This window comes from Pipistrellus hanaki (genome assembly GCF_964339955.1).
Source record: "Pipistrellus hanaki genome assembly, chromosome: 18".
NCBI classification, from domain to species: Eukaryota; Metazoa; Chordata; class Mammalia; order Chiroptera; family Vespertilionidae; genus Pipistrellus; species Pipistrellus hanaki.
Window position 1 is genome coordinate 32,294,893 of NC_140520.1, and position 19,573 is coordinate 32,314,465.

General features: G+C 61.1%; 1 protein-coding gene across 1 annotated transcript in view; it reads right to left on the reverse strand.

The window, feature by feature from the left end:
• Positions 1-1,147: 1,147 nt before the first annotated feature.
• CNTN2 (contactin 2) overlaps positions 1,148-19,573 on the reverse strand; it is a 29,048-nt gene continuing 10,622 nt past the window's right edge. Inside the window, exons 3-23 of the mRNA XM_084865842.1 lie at positions 16,525-16,669; positions 16,198-16,373; positions 15,939-16,034; positions 15,343-15,552; positions 14,944-15,043; positions 13,619-13,794; positions 13,079-13,215; positions 12,558-12,687; positions 11,052-11,202; positions 10,796-10,923; positions 10,332-10,507; positions 9,755-9,875; positions 8,641-8,799; positions 8,070-8,219; positions 5,599-5,669; positions 5,099-5,333; positions 4,701-4,813; positions 3,577-3,763; positions 2,923-3,035; positions 1,874-2,042; positions 1,148-1,475 (exon numbers count right to left, since the gene is read on the reverse strand). Coding sequence (XP_084721968.1) covers positions 1,366-1,475; positions 1,874-2,042; positions 2,923-3,035; positions 3,577-3,763; positions 4,701-4,813; positions 5,099-5,333; positions 5,599-5,669; positions 8,070-8,219; positions 8,641-8,799; positions 9,755-9,875; positions 10,332-10,507; positions 10,796-10,923; positions 11,052-11,202; positions 12,558-12,687; positions 13,079-13,215; positions 13,619-13,794; positions 14,944-15,043; positions 15,343-15,552; positions 15,939-16,034; positions 16,198-16,373; positions 16,525-16,669 — 3,053 coding nt within the window. The 3' untranslated portion in view covers positions 1,148-1,365. The remainder of the gene's footprint in view (positions 1,476-1,873; positions 2,043-2,922; positions 3,036-3,576; positions 3,764-4,700; positions 4,814-5,098; positions 5,334-5,598; positions 5,670-8,069; positions 8,220-8,640; positions 8,800-9,754; positions 9,876-10,331; positions 10,508-10,795; positions 10,924-11,051; positions 11,203-12,557; positions 12,688-13,078; positions 13,216-13,618; positions 13,795-14,943; positions 15,044-15,342; positions 15,553-15,938; positions 16,035-16,197; positions 16,374-16,524; positions 16,670-19,573) is intronic.

A 19,573-nucleotide genomic window follows, 5' to 3' on the forward strand; every position in this document is an offset into this window, starting at 1 on the left:
GCCAGCACTGCAGAGTGAGGTCTGAGCAGAAGCGAGGCTCCGAAGGACCTGCCCACACCTTGGGTTGGGCCCAGCCAGGCTGCTCGATCACCCACCAGATGCTCTAAGCAGGATTTTCCATGCCCTCCTTAAGAAGGGGCTGGAGTTCTTATCTGGGCCCCGTGGTCGCGGGCACGCTGTGTGACCCTGACCCTTTCGGTCTCAGTGCCTTCACCTGTGAAGGGAGGGGCTCGGACAGGTGGGCTCTAAAGCCTCCATGTTCTGGCAGTATACCCGGAGCCCAAGGCCGGAGGTCCCATTTATTCACCCCCTTGCTTCTGGAGAAATGCAAAAGGGCGGCCTGAGGCAGCCCCGGGGCACGGGTCTCCCGGGTTTTCCCGGGACCAGGCAGGGCCACGTCTACCCTCCGCCGTCCTCAGGGGTCTGCCCTCTACTCTCCCAGGAGAGGGGGTCGGCGCCGGGGGAGTGGAGTCCTGGGCCTGCAGGCCACGCTGGAGGGGAGGGTGGGCACGCACCCCTGTCTCCGGTCTCCTGCCCAACCCTGGAGGGACTGCGCAGAGTGGGTCTCGGTGGGTGGGTGGGGGGCCGCGCTAAGACAAGCCCTTTGGTCACCCCACCACCTGGAGTGGCGGCCGTCACTCTGGGTGACAGGTCGGGTTGGCAGTGTTGGCTAAGAGGGCACCGGTGTCCCCACCAGGTGTCTCGCCTCTCAGTCCCTGTTGGCTCCCCTCCCCCCCAGTCCGAGTATCACCCCCAAGGCTGCAGGGGCTCGGCCCTCAGGGCACCGGTGCTCAGCCACCTGCTCAGGTGGCAGGAACCTCCAGGGCATCATCGAGGGCAATGCCAGGGCCCAGCCATGCCACCCCTTGAGGAAGTAGGAGGGTGCTTGGTCCCGGGGGGCTCTCTCCTTGGACTGAGGGGTGCTCATGGGTAGGCCTTGCTCCACTTCAGCGGGGTCACCCCCAGCGCTCCTGCCGGGTCTGGGGCGCTGCCCTCAGGGGACAGAGCCCGTCTGCGGTCCCAGGACGCCATCTCCACAGATATGAAGGGAATGTCTCAGGTGCCCTTCTCCCCACAGGCCTGGCACCCCAGAGGGCTCGGCACGGGTTCCGTATCATCTTGGAAATGACTGCCTGGTGCTTCTTGATTTAAAAAATAAATTAAAAAAATCCTCGCACGGGTTCTAGCCTGTGGCAGAATGTGAAGTATCCTGCCTCCTACAGAAAGGGCGCTGTCTACAGTAGGTATTGAAACCAGCCAGTCTCAGGCACAGTGTTGGGCCATGTTGGCATCGGGAGGGGCCGGGCCAGCTGGCTGCGTCCTCGGAGGTGGTGTCCGGCGGCGGCGGAGGGAGGGGCGCCGAGGTCAGAGCTCCAGGTGGCCGATGAGGACCAGCATGGCCACCGAGTGGGAGAGGACGGGGCCGGGGCGCGGGGCCGGGCGGACTGCGGAGTTCTCCACCATCATGCTTGTGTCTGGAAGCGGCAGGCAGAAAGGTGGGGCAGGGTTCGCCAGGTACACCCCCCTCTCCCTACCCACCACCCGCACCCCACTCCTTTCTATGGAGACGCAAGGAGGGCAGGCCTCAGGACCGGCAGGTGTGTCAGCCCCACTCCTGCAGCGCTTTGCAGGGCCTCGGCCTCCCCCGGGCCCCCGGAGGAGAGCACACTCACCCCGCAGCTCTCAGAGGGCTGAGGGTCCGGGAGGGGGGGCAAGGGCCCTTCCAGGACTACTTTGCCCTTGGCTCCTGCCTGCCTTCCCCTTCCCCCTTGGGGTCTGGCTGCACTGGGGTCGCCTTGGGCAGGAGAGGTTCCTCATCAGGCATCTGAGTGGACCCTGAGACTCCTGGGGGACGGGGTGGGGGAGGCAGCACCTCCGTTCCGCACGATGTGGACTTCGGCCGGAGTCCCGTCCCCTCCGGGCCCGGTGGTCCGGATCTGCACCCGGGCATAGCCCACGTCCTCGGGAACGGCCACTTCGATCCAGTTCGTGCCGGTGAGGTGGAGCGTGGGCGTCGGGTGCAGGTCGTTCTGGTACAGCATCTGTGGGCGGGTTAGGCAGGCGGCCTCACTTACATCAGGGCCGGTTCCTCCCTCTTCCTCGGCCCGAGGCACTGGGCCCCAGAGGGCCTGCGTCCTCACCCCTCCTGCTTCCTGTTGACCAGGACCAGGCTCTTGGGCAAGCGCTCCATTGGCGGAGAAAAGCTTGCAACCAGCCGCACTGTTTTTGCAGACCCCTTAAGCTAGAACCGCGGTGGGCAAACTGCGGCTCGCCAGCCACATGCGGCTCTTTGGCCCCTTGAGCGTGGCTCTTCCACAAAATACCACGGCCTGGGCGAGTCTATTTGGAAGAAGTGGCGTTAGGAGAAGTTTAGGTTTAAAAAATGTGGCTCTCCAAAGAAATCTCAGTCGTTGTACTGTCGATATTTGGCTCTGTTGACTAATGAGTTTGCCGACTACTGGGCTAGAAGGGACCTCAGATTGCCCCGTCCCGTCTCTCACAACTCCCCTGAACCCTGCCTTCCTGCAGCCCCCTTTCTTTTTTTCTTTTTTTAAAATATATTTTTATTGATATTTTACAGAGAGGAAGAGAGAGAGGGATAGAGAGTTAGAAACATCGATGAGAGAGAAACATCGATCAGCTGCCTCTTGTACACCCCCTACTGGGGATGTGCCCGCAACCAAGACCGGAATCGAACCTGGGACCCCTCAGTCCGCAGGCCGGCGCTCTATCCACTGAGCCAACCCTGTTTCGGCCCCCCTTTCTTATAGTGGCCACTACAAGTTACCTGGAAACCCATTTGTGTGTCTCCTGCTTACATCTAACTGGGTCCCTTCTGCTACAAAGTGCGGCCCTCCTGTGTTCCCGCGAATGCCGATGGGCCGTTCCCCACCACCCAGCGCCTGGCCGGTCCCTTCCTACCTTATAGCCGGTGACTGCAGACTCATTGCGCAGAGGGACCACAGGGTCCCACTTGATGCTCAGGCTGGAGCTCGAGAATGTCCAGGAGATGTTGCCGGGGGGTTGCCGTGGAGCTGTGGGGGGGAGGGAGGAGTGAGCTGACCCGTGAATGCGTCCTCACCATCCACCCCTCGCCGCTGGGCAGCCTGTTTCCGAGTGTCTGCCTGGCCGCGGCACCCAGAACAGCCCGCCACAGCCGCCTACGAAACACGCCCCGTGAGAACCCGCCGGCGGGAGGGGAGGCTGTGACTTCCACGCCCCATTTCCACGAGGCTGCTGCCTCGTTTCCGTCCAGCCAGGCTTGTGGGCTAGAGCTGTGGTAGGCAAACTGCGGCTTGCGAGCCACATGCAGCTCTTAGACCCCGTAAGTGTGGCTCTTCCACAAAAATACCATGGCCTGGGTGAGTCTATTTTGAAGAAGTGGCGTTAGAAGAAGTTGAAGTTTAAAAAAATGAGGCTCTCCAAAGAAATTTCAATCATTGTACTGTTGACATTTGGCTCTGTGGACTAATGAGTTTGCCGACCACTGGGCTAGAGCACTGGGGGAAAGAGTGATCCTAGAGACGCCCCCTCCTCCCAAACACACCGGTCCCTCACCCCGGGCGGCAGACTCACGGGGCTTCATGGTGGTGGCATTGGCAGAGGGGCTGGCAGGCCCAGTGCCCGCCCGGTTGTAGGCCCGCACGGTCACGTGGTACTTGGTGTTGGGGTGCAGGTCAGTGACTCGGGCGCTGGTGTCCAGCCCTGCCGTCCTCACACGGTCTGCGGCCGCTTCTTTGTCCCCGGCTTTCCAGTAGCGGATCTGAGGGGCCGGGACACCCTAGGGTCAGCAGCCAAGCGCAGGCCTGCAGGGCCCCCCTCACTCCTCCCTGGCCGCCACGTCCTGCTCCTCTCCTGCTCCCTGGGTGGGGAGTCACTCCTCCGTGGGGCCTGCCCAGCCTGCTGTGCTGACACCCAGCGGACGGCTGGAGTGGCCTTAACCACATCACCAGTGACGGTGCGGGGCTTCCTCAGGCAGTGACAGCCTTGCTTATTCGTCCTTCCTCTGGGCTTCCTCGCTCCCTCTCCCGCACAGGCACCCTAGGCTGGGCTCATGGGTGGGCCCAGGGATCAGGGCAGTCAGACACTGCTGGGCCCAGAGTTCTGTAGGGACAGGGTGATCAACTGGTACATAGAGGGGGCTATGAGGTTCCCTGCAACCCTGAGGATGCCAAGCTGGCTGGGCTCTGGCATGAAAGGGGCAGGCCATGCCCCGAGCAGAACCTGCCCCTCCTCTCCTAGGCCCCTCCTCTCCTAGACCCCCCCTCTCCTAGGCCTACCATAGCTCTAGTGCAGGTGCTGGCCTAGCATTACCTCAAGACTATCTACAGACCCGTGGGCACCAGCCATCGGGCCTCAGCTAGGTTGCATTCACAGTGCTGCACAGACTGGGTGCTGTCTGCCAGGTCAGTGGGTGAGTGCTCTAAAGAGGAATGACTAGTGCTCCCACCCAATCTATTTTTTTTTTTTTAATTTTTATTAATTTCGGAGACGAAGGGAGAGGGAGGGAGAGAGAGAACCAATGATCGGCCTCCCGTCAGGGGCCCCACATGGGGAGACCAACCTCGCAACCTGGGCATGTGCCCCGACCTGGAATCGAACCGTGACCCCCTGGTTCACAGGTGGATGCTCAACCACTGAGCCCCGCCAGCTGGGTGCCTCACCCAATTTCCCCCTCCCAGGCCCAGGTCCGTGCTCACCTCGTAGCCCAGGAGGACCCCGTTCATGTCCGGCGGCACCGCTTCCCAGGTCACGTTCATCTCTGAGGCTGAGACCCCCTTGGCCCAGACCTTGGACGGGGCCACCTTGGGCTCTGGGGATCAACACAGAATGGCTTTGGATTCCCAGGGCCTCCTTGCGTCCAACAGAGCAGCCACCAACCCCGACGGCCCTTGCTGAGAACTTTAGGGCCCAGGGTCCCCGAGGGTCTCCCTCTCCTCCCCAGGCCTGCGGGGAGACCCGGTGGCAAGGGCTAGAACCCCAGGCCTGTCTTCCCCGCGGGCACCCGTGTCCTCTCCACCCCGCTGTGGGACTGAGGGGGGAGCAGCAGCTGCGATGGGGCAGATGGGGCAGGGAGGGGGGGCCCGGGGCCGCCCACCTTCCTCCGCCGAGTACACGAGGGCAGTGAGGCTCTCGGGCCCGTCCCCTCGGCGGTTGTAGCTGCGGATCTTGACCTCGAAGGGCGTGTAGGGCCGGATGCTCTCGTTGCTGTAGACGAAGTACTGGGCGTCGGCGCCGGGCACCCGGGCGCTCTGCCAGCCGGCGCTGCCCTGCCTGCGGAAGGACAGCAGGTAGCCGAAGCCGTCTCCGTTCTGGTACTCCCGTGACATGGGCTGAGGGGCAAGAGCGTGGCATGGGCGAGGGGCCGCGGGTGCGTGTCCTGCCCATCCGGTGCCCCTACCCAACCTCCACCAGGAGGGCGGCCGGGACTGCGCCCTGGCGGCGTGCACCCTGTGCGGGCACTCCTGCGGGAGGCCGCGGGCGCAGGGGAGGGGGAGGACGGCGGCTGCGGGGCTGGGCCCGGCTCTGTGAGGAGCGGGGGCAGGACGTGTCCCCCCAGAGAACGGGGAGCACGTGTTTGCCTGTCGGAGCGCTTACCGTCCAGCTGACAATGAGCTCGCCGGGGGCTCCACCACCTCCGCTGAGCCCCGAGGGTGCCACGAAGGGGGCTGTGGGACCGAGGGACACAGATGTGATGGGTGGTTAGTGGGCAGTGCGGGAACCAGAGGCCTCTCTAACGCTGTGCTGTCAGCGGGCCCAGACTATCCGTCTCATCCTGCCGCTGCCACGCCCACGCCCACGTTGGGTCCCTTCGTAAACTCTGTCCACGGCCAGGCAGTGTCCTGCCTCTCTCTCGGGCTTTTCCCTGCCCCGCTTCCCGAGTGGCTTTCCAGTCCTGAGCCCCTGCCGGGGCTGGGGGGCTGACGGGCTCTCGCGCTGGCCTTTGCCTGGGACAGGCTCAGAGCGGGCAGGCGCCTCCCTCTTGTAGGTGCTGACCAGGCCACCTCCCCTCCGGCCCCACTCAGGTCGGACACCGCCTTTCGGGAGGGCTGTGGGCAGACAGCCATTCCTCCTGCTCCCAAAGGAACCATCGGAGGACTGGGAGACACTGGCTGCTTCACGAGGCCCTGCACCACACACACACACACACACACACACACACACACACTCAGAGTCATACACTCAAACACTCACACATGCTCACACACACACACACACACACACTCAGTCATACACTCAAACACTCACACATACACACACACACACACACACACACTCAATCATACACTCAAACACTCACATATACACACACACACACAGTCATACACTCAAACACACACACACACACACACACACACACTCAGAGTCATACACTCAAACACTCACACATGCTCACACACACACACACACACACACACTCAGTCATACACTCAAACACTCACACATACACACACACACACACACACACACACTCAATCATACACTCAAACACTCACATATACACACACACACACAGTCATACACTCAGTCATACACTCATAAACACTCACACATGCTCACACACACACACACACAGAGTCATACACTCAAACACTCACACATGCTCACACACACACACACACACACACACTCAGAGTCATACACTCAAACACTCACACATGCTCACACACACACACACACACACACACACTCAGAGTCATACACTCAAACACTCACACATGCTCACACACACACACACACACACACACACACACTCAGAGTCATACACTCAAACACTCACACATGCTCGCACACACACACACACACACTCAGTCATACACACACACACACACTCAGTCATACACTCAAACACTCACACATACACACACACACACACACACACACTCAATCATACACTCAAACACTCACATATACACACACACACACAGTCATACACTCAGTCATACACTCATAAACACTCACACATGCTCACACACACACACACACAGAGTCATACACTCAAACACTCACACATGCTCACACACACACACACACACACTCAGAGTCATACACTCAAACACTCACACATGCTCACACACACACACACACTCAGAGTCATACACTCAAACACTCACACATGCTCACACACACACACACACACACACACTCAGAGTCATACACTCAAACACTCACACATGCTCACACACACACACACACACACACTCAGAGTCATACACTCAAACATTCACACATGCTCACATGCACACATACACTCAGAGTCATACACTCAAACACTCACACATGCTCACACACACACACACACATACACTCAGTCATACACTCATAAACACTCACACATGCTCACACACACACACACACAGAGTCATACACTCAAACACTCACACATGCTCACACACACACACACACACACACACTCAGAGTCATACACTCAAACACTCACACATGCTCACACACACACACACACACACTCAGAGTCATACACTCAAACACTCACACATGCTCGCACACACACACACACACACACTCAGTCATACACACACACACACACTCAGTCATACACTCAAACACTCACACATGCTCACACATGTTCACACACACTCACACACAGTCATATACTCACATTCACACACACTCCCATGCTCACACACTCCTATGCTCACACTCTCTCACACACACACTTCCTCATCGCTGATTTCTGCAGCTCGTGCACTCCCAGGGAGGTCATCTGCCCACCACCCCAGCGTCCTGGGTTCAAGTCCCGAGTATGACCCTTTCCTTCTCCAAACTTTTTCCCCAGTAAAAACCCTTTTTGTTTTGAGGTATCATAGATTCAATGGAGCTGTCAGGTTGCCCCATGTTTTAACGAGGCCTTGGCCAGGCCGTGGTCAGTGCCCAGGGCCGTGTGCAGGGCAGTGGCCGGCCCTGGCCTGCGTTGCCTCCTGTTGCGTTAGAGTCTGAAGCCTGGTCAGCGGGGCTGGGACTCGGCGAACTGCTCTTGGCTGGGGCTCCCTGGAGGAGGGTGGTGTCTGTGGCCGAAGCCACTTCCCTTTGGGACACCCAGGGCTGACCTGCTTCCTTGGTCCGGATCTTGCTGGAGGGCCCACTGGGCTCCCCAGTGCCCAGGATGTTGCTGGCGATGACCCGGAACTCATAGTCCATCCAGGGTGTGAGGCCCAGCACCTGGGCGGTCTCCGCGTTGCCCTCGATGTTGGCGGGATCTGCAAGGCACGGAGGAGGCGGTGGTCTGGACGGGGCGGGCAGGGCTGAGCCTGGCCCACCTTCTGTGCCCAGCCCTTGGGTGGGGCCTGACACATGCAAAGCACTCAATACCCCTTTCAGAAACGAGTCCTCCCCGCCCTGGAGCCTCTGCTGGCATCGTGGGCACCATGTGGGCACTGCCCAGTAACATTCCCACCAGCTCAGGGTGCACTCTGAGTGCCTCCTCCTTCAACTCCCCCCACGCTCCTCTGACCTGGGCCACCATCTCCCTGCTGGCCTGGGAGCTCTCTGCAGGCAGATGGCCTTCGCTTCTCCCTCTTTGAAGCTCCAGGCTCAGCCCCAGCCCTCTGCCCTCTGCCCCCTCCCCCACTGCTGGCACCCATCCTGGCCTTGTCCATCCTGGCAGCACAGGGCACTTACTGGTCCGAACTTGCTTCCACTTCCCCGCAGGCGGAGTGCGAGCTTGCAGGGTGTACTTGGCAATGGGGCTGTGGTTGTCAAAGCCTCGGCTCCAGCTGAGCTGGACAGTGGTGTCACCGATGTCCCTTACCACCATGCCTCCCGGAGGGCCCGGGGGACCTGCGCCAGACAGAGGTCAGAGCATTGTGGGTCAGCACTGGGCAGCTTCCAATGGAAGCCAATCTCCCCCAGGCTGGTTTGGGCTGGTGAAGTGCCACGTGGAGGCAGCAGGGGGCGCTACACACAGGCTCTGGTGGGAGAGTGAGGAATGGGGTTTGCAGAGTGGGTGGGATGTGCCCAAGGCTGGGAGGGTCCCAGAGACCCTCACAGAGGGATGTTCACTCCCTTTCCAGCACAGAGAACTTCTGGCCTCAGCAAAGTTCTCCACTCTCGGGATGTGTTTAGCAGTGCTTTCTAAGATATTGGCTTTGGAGGAAGAATATTCTATTCCTCTAGGACAGTGGTCGGCAAACTGCGGCTCCCGAGCCACATGTGGCTCTTCGGCCCCTTGAGTTTTTAGCAAAGGCCAGCTTAGGAGTACCCTAATTAAGTTAATAACAATGTATCTACCTAGATAGTTTAAGTTTAAAAAATGTGGCTCTTGCCGAAACCGGTTTGGCTCAGTGGATAGAGTGTCAGCCTTTGGACTGAAGGGTCCCAGGTTTGATTCCGGTCAAGGGTATGTACATTGGTTGCAGACACATCCCCAGTAAGGGGTGTGCAGGAGGCAGCTGATCGGTGTTTCTCTCTCATCGATATTTCTAACTCTCTATCCCTCTCCCTTCCTCTCTGAAAAAAATCAATAAAACATATATTTTTTTTAAAAGTGGCTCTCAAAAGAAATGTCAGTCGTTGTGCTGCTGATATTTGGCTCTGTTGACTAATGAGTTTGACGACCACTGAACTGGGATCTATAAGGAACCGCCAGATAAGTCCAGCTCAGCGAACTTCTGTCAGAAACACTTCCCCACAGCCTGGGGAGAGGCGGGGAGTGAGGGAGGGAAGGTCAGAGCAGCCCATCTGGCCCCTGAGGAAGTTGGGGTGGGGGTGGGGAGGCAGTGGGACACCCCATCACCTCGGACCAGGACGGTGGCCTCCTTGGATGCACTGTCCACCACCGTCTGGGCCGAGCAGGTGTACTTCCCGCCGTGGCGCAGCTGGGCATTCAGGATGGTCAGGTCTCCGACCGTCTCCTTCTGCACCCGGGGGACAGGGAGAGGGCCGGTCAGGGGGCACAGCTCTGCCGGCCCCCCCCCACCCCCCCCCCCCCCACATCTCGGTCCCAGCTGTTCAGTGGGAGGGATCCCCTCCTCCCCAGTGAGCCCCACCGGGGACCAAACACAGTCTGTGACACGAGACAGTCTACAAGCACCCGAGTGACTGATGCCATGGGCGCTGGGGGCAGGATCACCACAGCGGGAGAGAGTGGCCCAGTGCCTTCGGGGGCTGTCCCTCATCTCTCCTAAGCCCACGGGCCCCGGAGAACCCAGAAACTGCCATCCCGGGGAGGATGGGTATGATCCGAGGATGAGTCTGCCCCGGCTGGCATTCCCGAGGGAGCCGGGAAAGGCTGTGGGCGGTCAAGGCCATCTTGGGCCTCTCGTCTGCCCCACAGAAGGGTGTGGCTCTGGGTTCTCGGCCTCGGGCCTCACCACGCTGGCCCTCCGGTAGTGACCCCCGGGCTTGTCGGGGTCGATGGGGAAGTCGTCCAGGGCCCAGACGAAGGTGAGGTCCATGGTGGGGTCGTGGGAGGCGTGGCACTGCAGGGTCAGGTTGTCGCCCAGGTTGATGTCGGCACTGGAGGGGGCGAGCGTGATCTTGGTCGCATCTGCCGAGAAACACAAGGCCTCCGGGTGGGTGAGGGGAGAGGTTTGTCCCGAGCCCCAGGAACCAGAAGGGGCGCCGTGGCCAGCGTACCCGGACCTCCCAGCAGCCCCAGGAGCGGGAGGCGGGACTGCATTCTGGATGGAGGCGAGAGGGTGGCCCCGAATGAACCCGGGTCCCAGAGTAGTCTCACAACCAAGCTGGGAGGAGCGTGGGACTCCAGGGCGCGGTGGCGAGGGGGGATGGGCCCCCGTGGCTGAGTCCTCGGGCCTCGGCCACACCACGCCCTTACCTCGCACAGACAGGATGCCCGTGCTGTTGGCTTTGCCCATGAAGTTCTCAGCGAAGCACGTGTATTTGCCTTCATCCGACCGGCTGATGTTTCTTATGATCAAGGTGCCATCCGGGGTTACTGTCACTCTGCAGCCAGGACAGAGCAGATGGGGCCACCCCGGGGACACACACAAGGAGAACGCGGGGGGTGGGTGGGTGGGGGCACGGGAGAGGCTCGGGGTTGCGGGGGGGAGGGGGGGGAGGGTGGGCGGTACCTGCTGCTGTTGACCAGGATCTCGGTGCCTTTGCTCCAGAGCACCATGGCCTTCGGGGCTGCCCGGGGCTGGCAGGGGATCGTGACCTCTCCCCCGCGGGCGGCAGGGATCAGGCGCCTCACGGGGTTCAGCCTGAAGTCGGGGGCCAGTGCTGGAAGGAACGGGGAGCACCCCACAGTCACCCAGGGCGTCGTGACCGGGCCGGTGACTAAGACGTCACCTGGCCAGGTGCTAAGCACCATGGACCTTCGTGGTCAGTCCAGGAGTGACCCTTAGCACCACTTCCAGAATCCACCCGGAATCACCCCCTTCCCATCACCCACTGCCCCCATTGCCCCCGCGCTGCTACCAGCCCCCACACCTCCTGCTGGACTGTGAAAAGGCCCCTTATAGGTCTTCCTGTTTCTGCATTTTCTTTCTGCAATTCCTCCCCGCCCAGCAGCCAGGGGTATCTTTTTAAAAACATGCATTAGGCACTCAGAATGAAGTCCAGCTTCTCACAGGGACTCAGAACTAAGTCTCTCTCTGCAATCCCATCTCACTGTTCTTTGCCCCTCACTCAGGGTGCTCCAGTCACCTGGGCCATTGTTGTTCTTTGAAAATGTCACCCTTTCCCTGCCCCAGGACCTGTGCACTGGAAACCCCCAGATCTTCACATGGCTGGCTCCTTCTCAACACTGCGGTCAGACTCTCAAAGCCACTGCCTCGAGAGGTCTTCTTCGACCTCTCCATATCACTGCCCCCCCCCCCCCCCCGTTTTTCCTTAGTCTGTTTTTTTTTTTCTTAGTCATATATATTCTGTATTTTTAATGGCTGCCTGAAATTATCTTATTTAATGAGTTGATTTTGTGTTTATTTGCCCTCTTTCTCCATTGGACTGTAAGATACTTAAAGGCAGAGACCTTATAGGAGGAGGTACTGAGTAAATATTAGTAGAATGAATGAATGAATGAATGAACGAGCCTTCCGAAGCCTCACTAAAACTTGATGAGATAGGCACCACTGTGCCCATTTTACAGATGAGAAGACTCAAGTTTCAAGAGCTCAAGTCACACAATAAAAGGATATGAGCAGCTGCTAACAGTTGCTGGGCACCTGTTATGCTTTGGGCAGGCCGCTTACGCTTTACCTCTGTCATCTCATGAAATTCTCATAACAGCTGTGTGAGGGCGGGACTACCGCCCACATTCTATAAATCAGGAAACTGAGGCACAGCGCTGAAGGGTACAGGCAATCTAATTGATCTGGTTTCAAATGACTTTTGCCATCTTTTTTTTTTTTTCTCCTTTTTTTTTTTTTTTTCACTGCAACAAACATATAAATTGTGCCAAACATGGAACAAGCCACCTCATCTCCTTTCTTAAAACCCTGAGTTCTACTCAAAAGCTGTTGGAAAGCGAAGGAAAACTGCAGGTATGTTGTGCGTTTAGAAATACTGCTTGACAATTCCTAGTGCCCCCCCCCCCGTGCCCCCCGGGGGTGTCCCCGCCTCCCTGGGCCCGTCACCTTGCACGGCCAGCTCAGCGCTGGCGTAGATGGTGCCATGCTTGTTCTCCGCCACACACTGGTACATGCCCGAGTCCTCCAGGCTCAGCTTGGAGAACCGCAGGTCCCCGGCCAGCACCTCCACCCGGGTCTGTGCAAAAGAGCCGGGCGCAGGGTGGGGCAGGGGCGCCGGGGCCAGGGGAGGCCCAGGATGGAGGGGCCCGCTCCCTGGAGGAGGGGGCTCACATGCCTAGTCCCACCTCAGCGGCGCCTGGAATTCAGGACTTGAGTCTCTGGGCCTCTCTGTACATCAGCACTGAGGCCAGAGGGACTGAGGCCAGGGGGGCGAAGTGACCCGACCGGGACCACACAGTGTTTCTGTGGCTGAGCCGGGCCTGGACTCCATCCGTCAGGAGTCTACCCGGCTGACCAGCCTGTGGCCATGTGACTCGTGGATGGAAAGAAGTATCTAGAAACACCCTTTAGCCCTGGGGCAGGGGCGGGGGGGGGGGAGGTAGAGGTGTGGGAGGAAGTCCCTTTACCTGGGAGGCCAGAGGCTCCCCATTCCGCAGCCAGCGCACTGTGGGCCGGGGCTTGCCGGCGGCCGCGCAGCCCCAGCGCAGGCTGGACCCGATGTCAGCCTCCATATCGGAGATCACCTTGAGCCACTCGGGCTGGGCTGTGGGGTGCAAGGGAGAGAGAGGTTGGGGTTGAGCAGGGAGGAGCCTCCAGCTCATCGAATGGGCCGGGATTGCAGCACTGCAGTTCCTGTGCCGGACAGCAGAGGGAGCTCTCAGCGTCCTGGGACGTGGTGAGAAGGGGCTCCAGCAAGTTGGCATGTGCAGCCCGTGCCACTGGCTGTCTTAGCAACTTAAATCCTTCTGCCGCCTTCCACGTGCTATCTGTAACGCCAGCGGAAGCGCCGAGCTGGCCATGGCGCTATTCTCTTCTGTCCCCACACCCAGGGCAGTCCTGGAGCCAGAGGCTTAAGCAAGCGGCCTCCCAGGCTCCTCCCTGACTCTTGGACGGACTCCGTCGGCCGGAGGAGGCCAGGGCGAAGGTGGGGAGAGGCGTCCTCGTACCCTGCACGATGATGCGGCCCTGGACGCTGTCTCGGCCCTTGGAGTTCTCCGCCTCACACTCGTAAGTGCCCTCGTCCTCGAAGCCCACGCTGGGGATGTGCAGGGTCGGCTCGGCCGTGGCCCACTGCGGGGACAAGGAGCCGTCCACCTTGCGCCACTTGATCCTGGGGACAGGGCTGGCGGGGAGACAGAGCCGGAGGGGCTGCATGACTCCCCTGTGCGGGCAGCTCCCCACACCCAGACCCCCAGGTCCTCCCGAGATGCTGGGCAGGTGGGGGTGGGGAGGAGGGCACTCACTGGGGGCCTGGGAAGAAACTGAGGGAGGGAAGGGCCTCTCCCAGGTGAGCTTGGGGCACAGACCAGGGAGGGGCAAGAAGGGGGGCTCCCTCTTCCCTCCACGCCCCTGAACAGTTGTGACACCCGTGAATGTGGTCTTCCGCGTGGTCTATACCGGAAGCTGACCGGCCCTCCCGCCCCCATCTGCGCTGACCACCGTGCCTCTTCTGGGCCTGCCCTCGCCAACTAGTGGCCTTGACCTTGACCTGCGTCTTTATGGGCCCTTTGCCCCTTTTGCCAACAGGCCTGGCCTCCGCGTCCCACAGGGCCCCAGCTGTTAGTCATCTGTGCGCTAAGATGGACTGAGGTCGCAGTGCGTCTGTGCACACGGGTTCTCTGGAAGCCCAATCGCTCTCCCCAGAGCAGGGGCAGCCTGGGCTTCCTCAGACAGCAGGAGGGACTCATGCTGCAGATGTTTATTTATGGAACACCCGCCGTTTGTGCCGCCCGTTTCATGGAATCCTTCTCCCGGGAGAGCATGATTCCTATCGCAGTTTTTTTTTTTTTAAAAAAGGCAACGAGTCAGCAGCCACAGACTCCTGACCAAACGCCAAGCTCTGCTCTGAGCACTTGACGTATATGAACGCACTGCCTCCTCATCACGACCCCACCAGGTAGGATCTATTTATTACTGTCACCATGCTCAAATAAGGCAATGGGGCCCAGAGAGGTTATGTCCTTTCCCCAAGGTCTCCCAGCCAGCAAGTGGCGGAGTTGGGATTAGGAACCGAATTCTTAATTTTATCTAACTGTAATGAATGAAACGTTGACTTTAACTAGGGTGGGCAGGCCCGATCAGGGCAAGTTAGTTCAGTCGGTTAAGGCAGGCCGGGTGTTTAGGGCTCAGAGAGTGGTCGGTGCCAACTGTGGGCCTGGCACCCCGCTAGACCCCGAGAGAGGCGCCAAGATGACCGAGTGCTGCCCCTGCCCGCCCCCTTTCTCTCTGGGGTCACCCGCGTCCCGCCTGCCTGCCCTCCCCCGCCACTCACTTCCCGAAGGCGAAGCACTCCAGGGTGACCTGCTGGCCCAGCAGTGCGTACGTCTCCGCGGGGAAGCGGGCCTTGATGCTGGGCGCGAAGAGCCTGGGGTCTGGGGAGGGAGGGGGTGGCAGGTCGGACGCTAGAGGTCAGGGTCAGGGGCTCCCGCGCCAGGATCTCAGCCCAGCTCCTTCCTGACTCGCTCCCCCTGGGGGACCTGGGCCGAGCGGCTGAGGTCTTGCAGCAGGAGGACCCGGTGGTCTGGGCCCCGGACTCTGTGCCCTTGAGCTGCTTCACAGCCGGGGAGGGAGAACCCCTTTCTCCACTGCCGCGGCCCCCCCCCCCCCCCCCCCCCGCTCCCCCTGCCCCTCAGCTCTCTCCGCCCGCCCGGCCGGCCGACCCTGACCCGACCTTCGGCAGCCAGGTTGAGCTGCGCGAACTTGCTGAAGACGCTCTTGGTGGAGAAGTCCATGTGGCTGGTGGCCAGGCAGGAATAGTTGCCCAGGTCGGAGGCGTTGGTGCGGGCGATGTACAGGTTCCCCGTGGTCTGGGACACGAAGTGCCGCCCGTCCGTCGGGATGAAGTTGGGGAACTCGTTGAGGAGCCAGCGGTAGGACAGGCCTAGGACGCGGGGCGTGTGAGGGCACCAGGGGGTGCTGGGCTAACGGGCGGCTCTGGGTGGGTCCCCAACATGCTGGGGGGGGTGGGTCCCGAGAGCCCCGTTCTCTGAGCTGGGCTGAGGGGGGACCTAGAGGGGAGATTGCCCTTGATCCCTGCCCCTGGGGAGAGCAGTGCCCCTGACAAGGATTGGCTGCAGGGACCTCCGGCCGGAAGGGGACGGCAGGGCAGCTAGAAAAGGACCGGCCCATCCAGGAGCCATCCCTTAAGGCTGAGGGCCCAGGGGAGCTTCCGGGCGTCACTCACACCTTTCACCCACCCTCCTCCGCGGAGCGGCTGGCATCCCTGAGCCCTCTGTCTAACCATGGGTTGGCCAGGGCCCCACTCACCTGGGTAGTGGGCGGGGGGGTTACAGGGCAGCATCACTCCCCAGCCCTCGTGGGTTTTCACCGGGTCCCGCTCCTCCTTGGAGAATTCCTGCAGGACTGGAGTGAGGGCCAGGCCGTGCTCAGGCACCGTCCTCCCGCCCGCCCGCCGGGCCCTCCTGCTCAGCCTCCGCGGGGGGCAGCCACCTGCCTCCTCTGGACACTTCTCCCCGCCCCCACCCCTCCCCGGGGATGTCCCGGCACCCCACGGGTCTGGTCTCACAGCCGAAGCGCAGGACGGCCTCCCTGCTGACCACGGTGCCCACGGGGTTGGAGGCCAGGCACTGGTAGACGCCAGCGTCCTGGGCCTTGGTGGGGCTCATGATGACCAGGTTGCCACCCACCAGCTGGTGGTGGGAGCTGGGCTCCAGCTTCATCTCGGTGCCGTTCATCTTCCACCTGCGGCGGGAGGAGGGCCCCTGAGTCCTGGCTGCACAGCATCCCGAGGCCTCACCCACCGTGGGGGCTCACCATGTGAGGTCTCACCACCATGGGGTCCCACCATTATGTGGTCTCACCCATCATGGGGTCCCACCACATGGAGTCTCACCTGTAGGTGGCCGGAGGGCTGGCCCGGGCCCGGCACGCCAGCGTCACCTTCTCCTCCGTGGACTCCTCTGGGAACAGCAGGCTGAGCGGCTGGTCTTCGAAGACGGGGCCGAAGGTGGCCGGGGACCCCCGGGCTGAGCTTCCAGCTGTGGTGGGGACACGGGCCTCAGGGACCGAGGTGCACCTGGCCCCCGGGGCGGGGCTGCCAGGAGAATTCTCACGGGCGGGGGGGGGGGGGGGGGCAGGCTCTGTTTTCTGCAACATCCGGTCCAGCACCACTAGCCACTGTGGAGCCTCAACATGTGGCTAGTGCCACTGAGGAACCGAATCTTTAATTTTATTTAATTGTAACTAATGAAATGTTGAATTTAAACGGGGTGAGCAGGCCCAATCAGGGCAAGTTAGTTCAGTCGATCACCCATCCTGCACGGGTATTGAGCACCTGCTGTATGCTGGCGCTGGGCTAGCGAGTGTGTTGTAAACATGAGGAAGACACAGACCCCGTTCCCCCCAGGAGCCTGCAGTCTGGAGGGCGGACAGGAAGGGCCAGCTCAGGGGGCAAGAGCCACGCTAGCAGGTTAGGTCCAAGGTACAGGGGGACCTGGAGCGGAAGCAGGGGCCCTGCCAGGGGCGGTCGGGGATCTCTCGGGTAACTGGTCTGCAGGCTGTGAGGTCGGCCTTGCAGGATGTGTGGGAAGTCACTGGTCAAAAGGGGGAGAGGGACTTTATGTCTAAGGAACAGGTTGTCCTGAGAGAATGGGCCCTGGTTCTGAGCTTCTTACCAGCTGTTCTAGAACTTTCTGAGCCCATCTCCACCTGTGCAATGGAAAGAAGGTGCACTCCCCTCCTTGTGGGAGGCTCAGCCTGGCATGGGCGTGTGCTCAGCAGATGTCTGCTGACCCAGGTGTGGGTGGGGGAGGGCTGGGGGAGGAGGGAAGGCTTTCTGATGGGTGGATGGTGTGCACGCTGCTTTGGGGCCGTTTGCATACAACCCCAGTGTGACAGCTCAAGGAGGAGAGGCACAGCCCTGGCTGGTTTGGCTCAGTGGATAGAGCGTGGGCCAGAGGACAGAGGGTCCCGGGTTCAATTCCGGTCAAAGGCATGTACCCCCTGGGTTACAGGCTGGATCCAGGCCCTGGGCCCCTGCAGGAGGCCTCTTTCACATCCATGAAATCATTGTGCCTCTTTCACATCCATGTTTCTCTCTCTGTGTCTCTCCCCCTGCTGTTCATCGCTCTACAAATCAATGGAAAAATACCCCCTGGTGAGGATTAACGAAAAGAAAAGAGAGGGGGGTGGGGAAAGAAAAGAAAAAAGAAAGAGAGGCGCAGAAGAGGGAAGGCTGGGCCAGGTCACGGGGCAGGTCTGTGGCTCGTGCAGGTCTGCACCTCGGCCTCCTGAGTGAGCTGAGTGAACGGGCACCTCAGGGCCAGTGCGAGCTCCACCAGGGCAGGGCCTGGGCGCAGGGGGGCGGGAGTCGCCCCTGCCTGTCCTGGGGGATGGGGAGCGGCTCCGTGTGCCGATTCCTGCGGCCAGGCTCATGCGCCTTCGTCAGCGCGGAGCCGGGCCACCCCTAATTGGTGCACCCTCAGTGCAGCTGGTTCCAGGCCCTCCGAGGGGGTCAAGGGGCTGTGGGGTCTCCATGAACCAATTAGTGCCTCCTCGCCCAACGCATCCAGCTGTCACCCTCTTCCAGGGACGGCGGCTCGGTCCCTATGCCACAGCTGAGGCCCTGCTGGACCCCGGGGAGCAGGGGCAGCTGGGAAGCAGCTCTCAGAACGAGGCTGGAGGCAGGGCTCCCTGAAATGCATCCCCCACCCCCATCACCCATCATCACCCATCACCACCCTTCACTGCTGCCCCAGGCCCAGCCTAATCCCAAGTTAATGATGGTGGTGGAGGGGAGGGACCGGGGCCACAGCTGGGACTGCCGAGGGGGGCTGGGAGGGGAGGAGGGGGGCGGAGGCAGCCAGGCTGCTGGGAACCATCTTGCTCCACAGCAGCTTCCAGGAACTCTGTCTTCCCGGAACCCTGGTGGGGGCGGCTGAGGGGGCCCAGGGGCACTGGTGCTTCCAGACAGGCCTTCATCCCAGTAAAGCCTTCTCCTGCACTCAGCCGCGTGCACACCCTCACCCTGACATCTACAGAGGCACGTGCCCACACCTCACACCTGCTGGCACTCCCTTATGGGCACCCACATCGCATGTGCACACACACACACACACACACACACACACACACACACCCTCCCCCCCCCCCCCCCCCACACACACACGCAGGCAGGGTTCCCTGTCCTGGCAGCGCTGCTCCCCAAGCACAGGTGAGGGGCGGGAGACATGAGTGTGGAGGGGAGCCCCCCGGCCTTTCCCTGCACCAGGTGCAGCTCCCCTCCCCTGGGCAGGGCAGCGAGGAGGTGGAGCCCAGGCCCGTTCCAGGGAGGGCTGGGAACAAGCCACAGGAGGTTCCACTCCAGCCTCTGGAGCTCTGCTGCGTGGCAGACCGGGCCCCCTCTACTGTGGCCTTCCCTGCATCTTGGGCCTAAGGACCTCGGCGGCTGCCCACACCCCTGCCTCCGGGGATGGGTTCCCAGAGTTCTCCCTGAGGGCTCAGTGCTGAGCGCCCTGGCCCCGCTCTGCTCTCTGCAGGCTGGGAGTCCCCTGCTCCTCAGCCGGGGCTCCCCAGCCCAGAGCTCCTGGGGGACCCACAGGGCCCTCCCAGGCACCTAGGCCTGGGGCTGGGGCTGGGACACTCCTCCCACCCGCGGGTCATTCCAGTTTCCCAGCAGCCTCTCTGGCCCGGGTACAGGACTGAGGGGCGGGTGCAGGACTGAGAGGCGCTGGGACGCGCTGAGACGGTGGGAAGCATGCCAGCCGGGTCCTTCCCTGGTGACACGAGAACCTAGACCGTGTGGCCGCAGCCTTGAGGGAGGGGTGGGAGCAGCCTGAGCTGGTGGGGCTCCACGAGGACAGAGGAGGATGGGGAGCACGGGCACTCTTCCTCCCAGGGAGATCTTAGGGAGAAAAGGACCGTCTGTGGATCCGGGCTGGGGT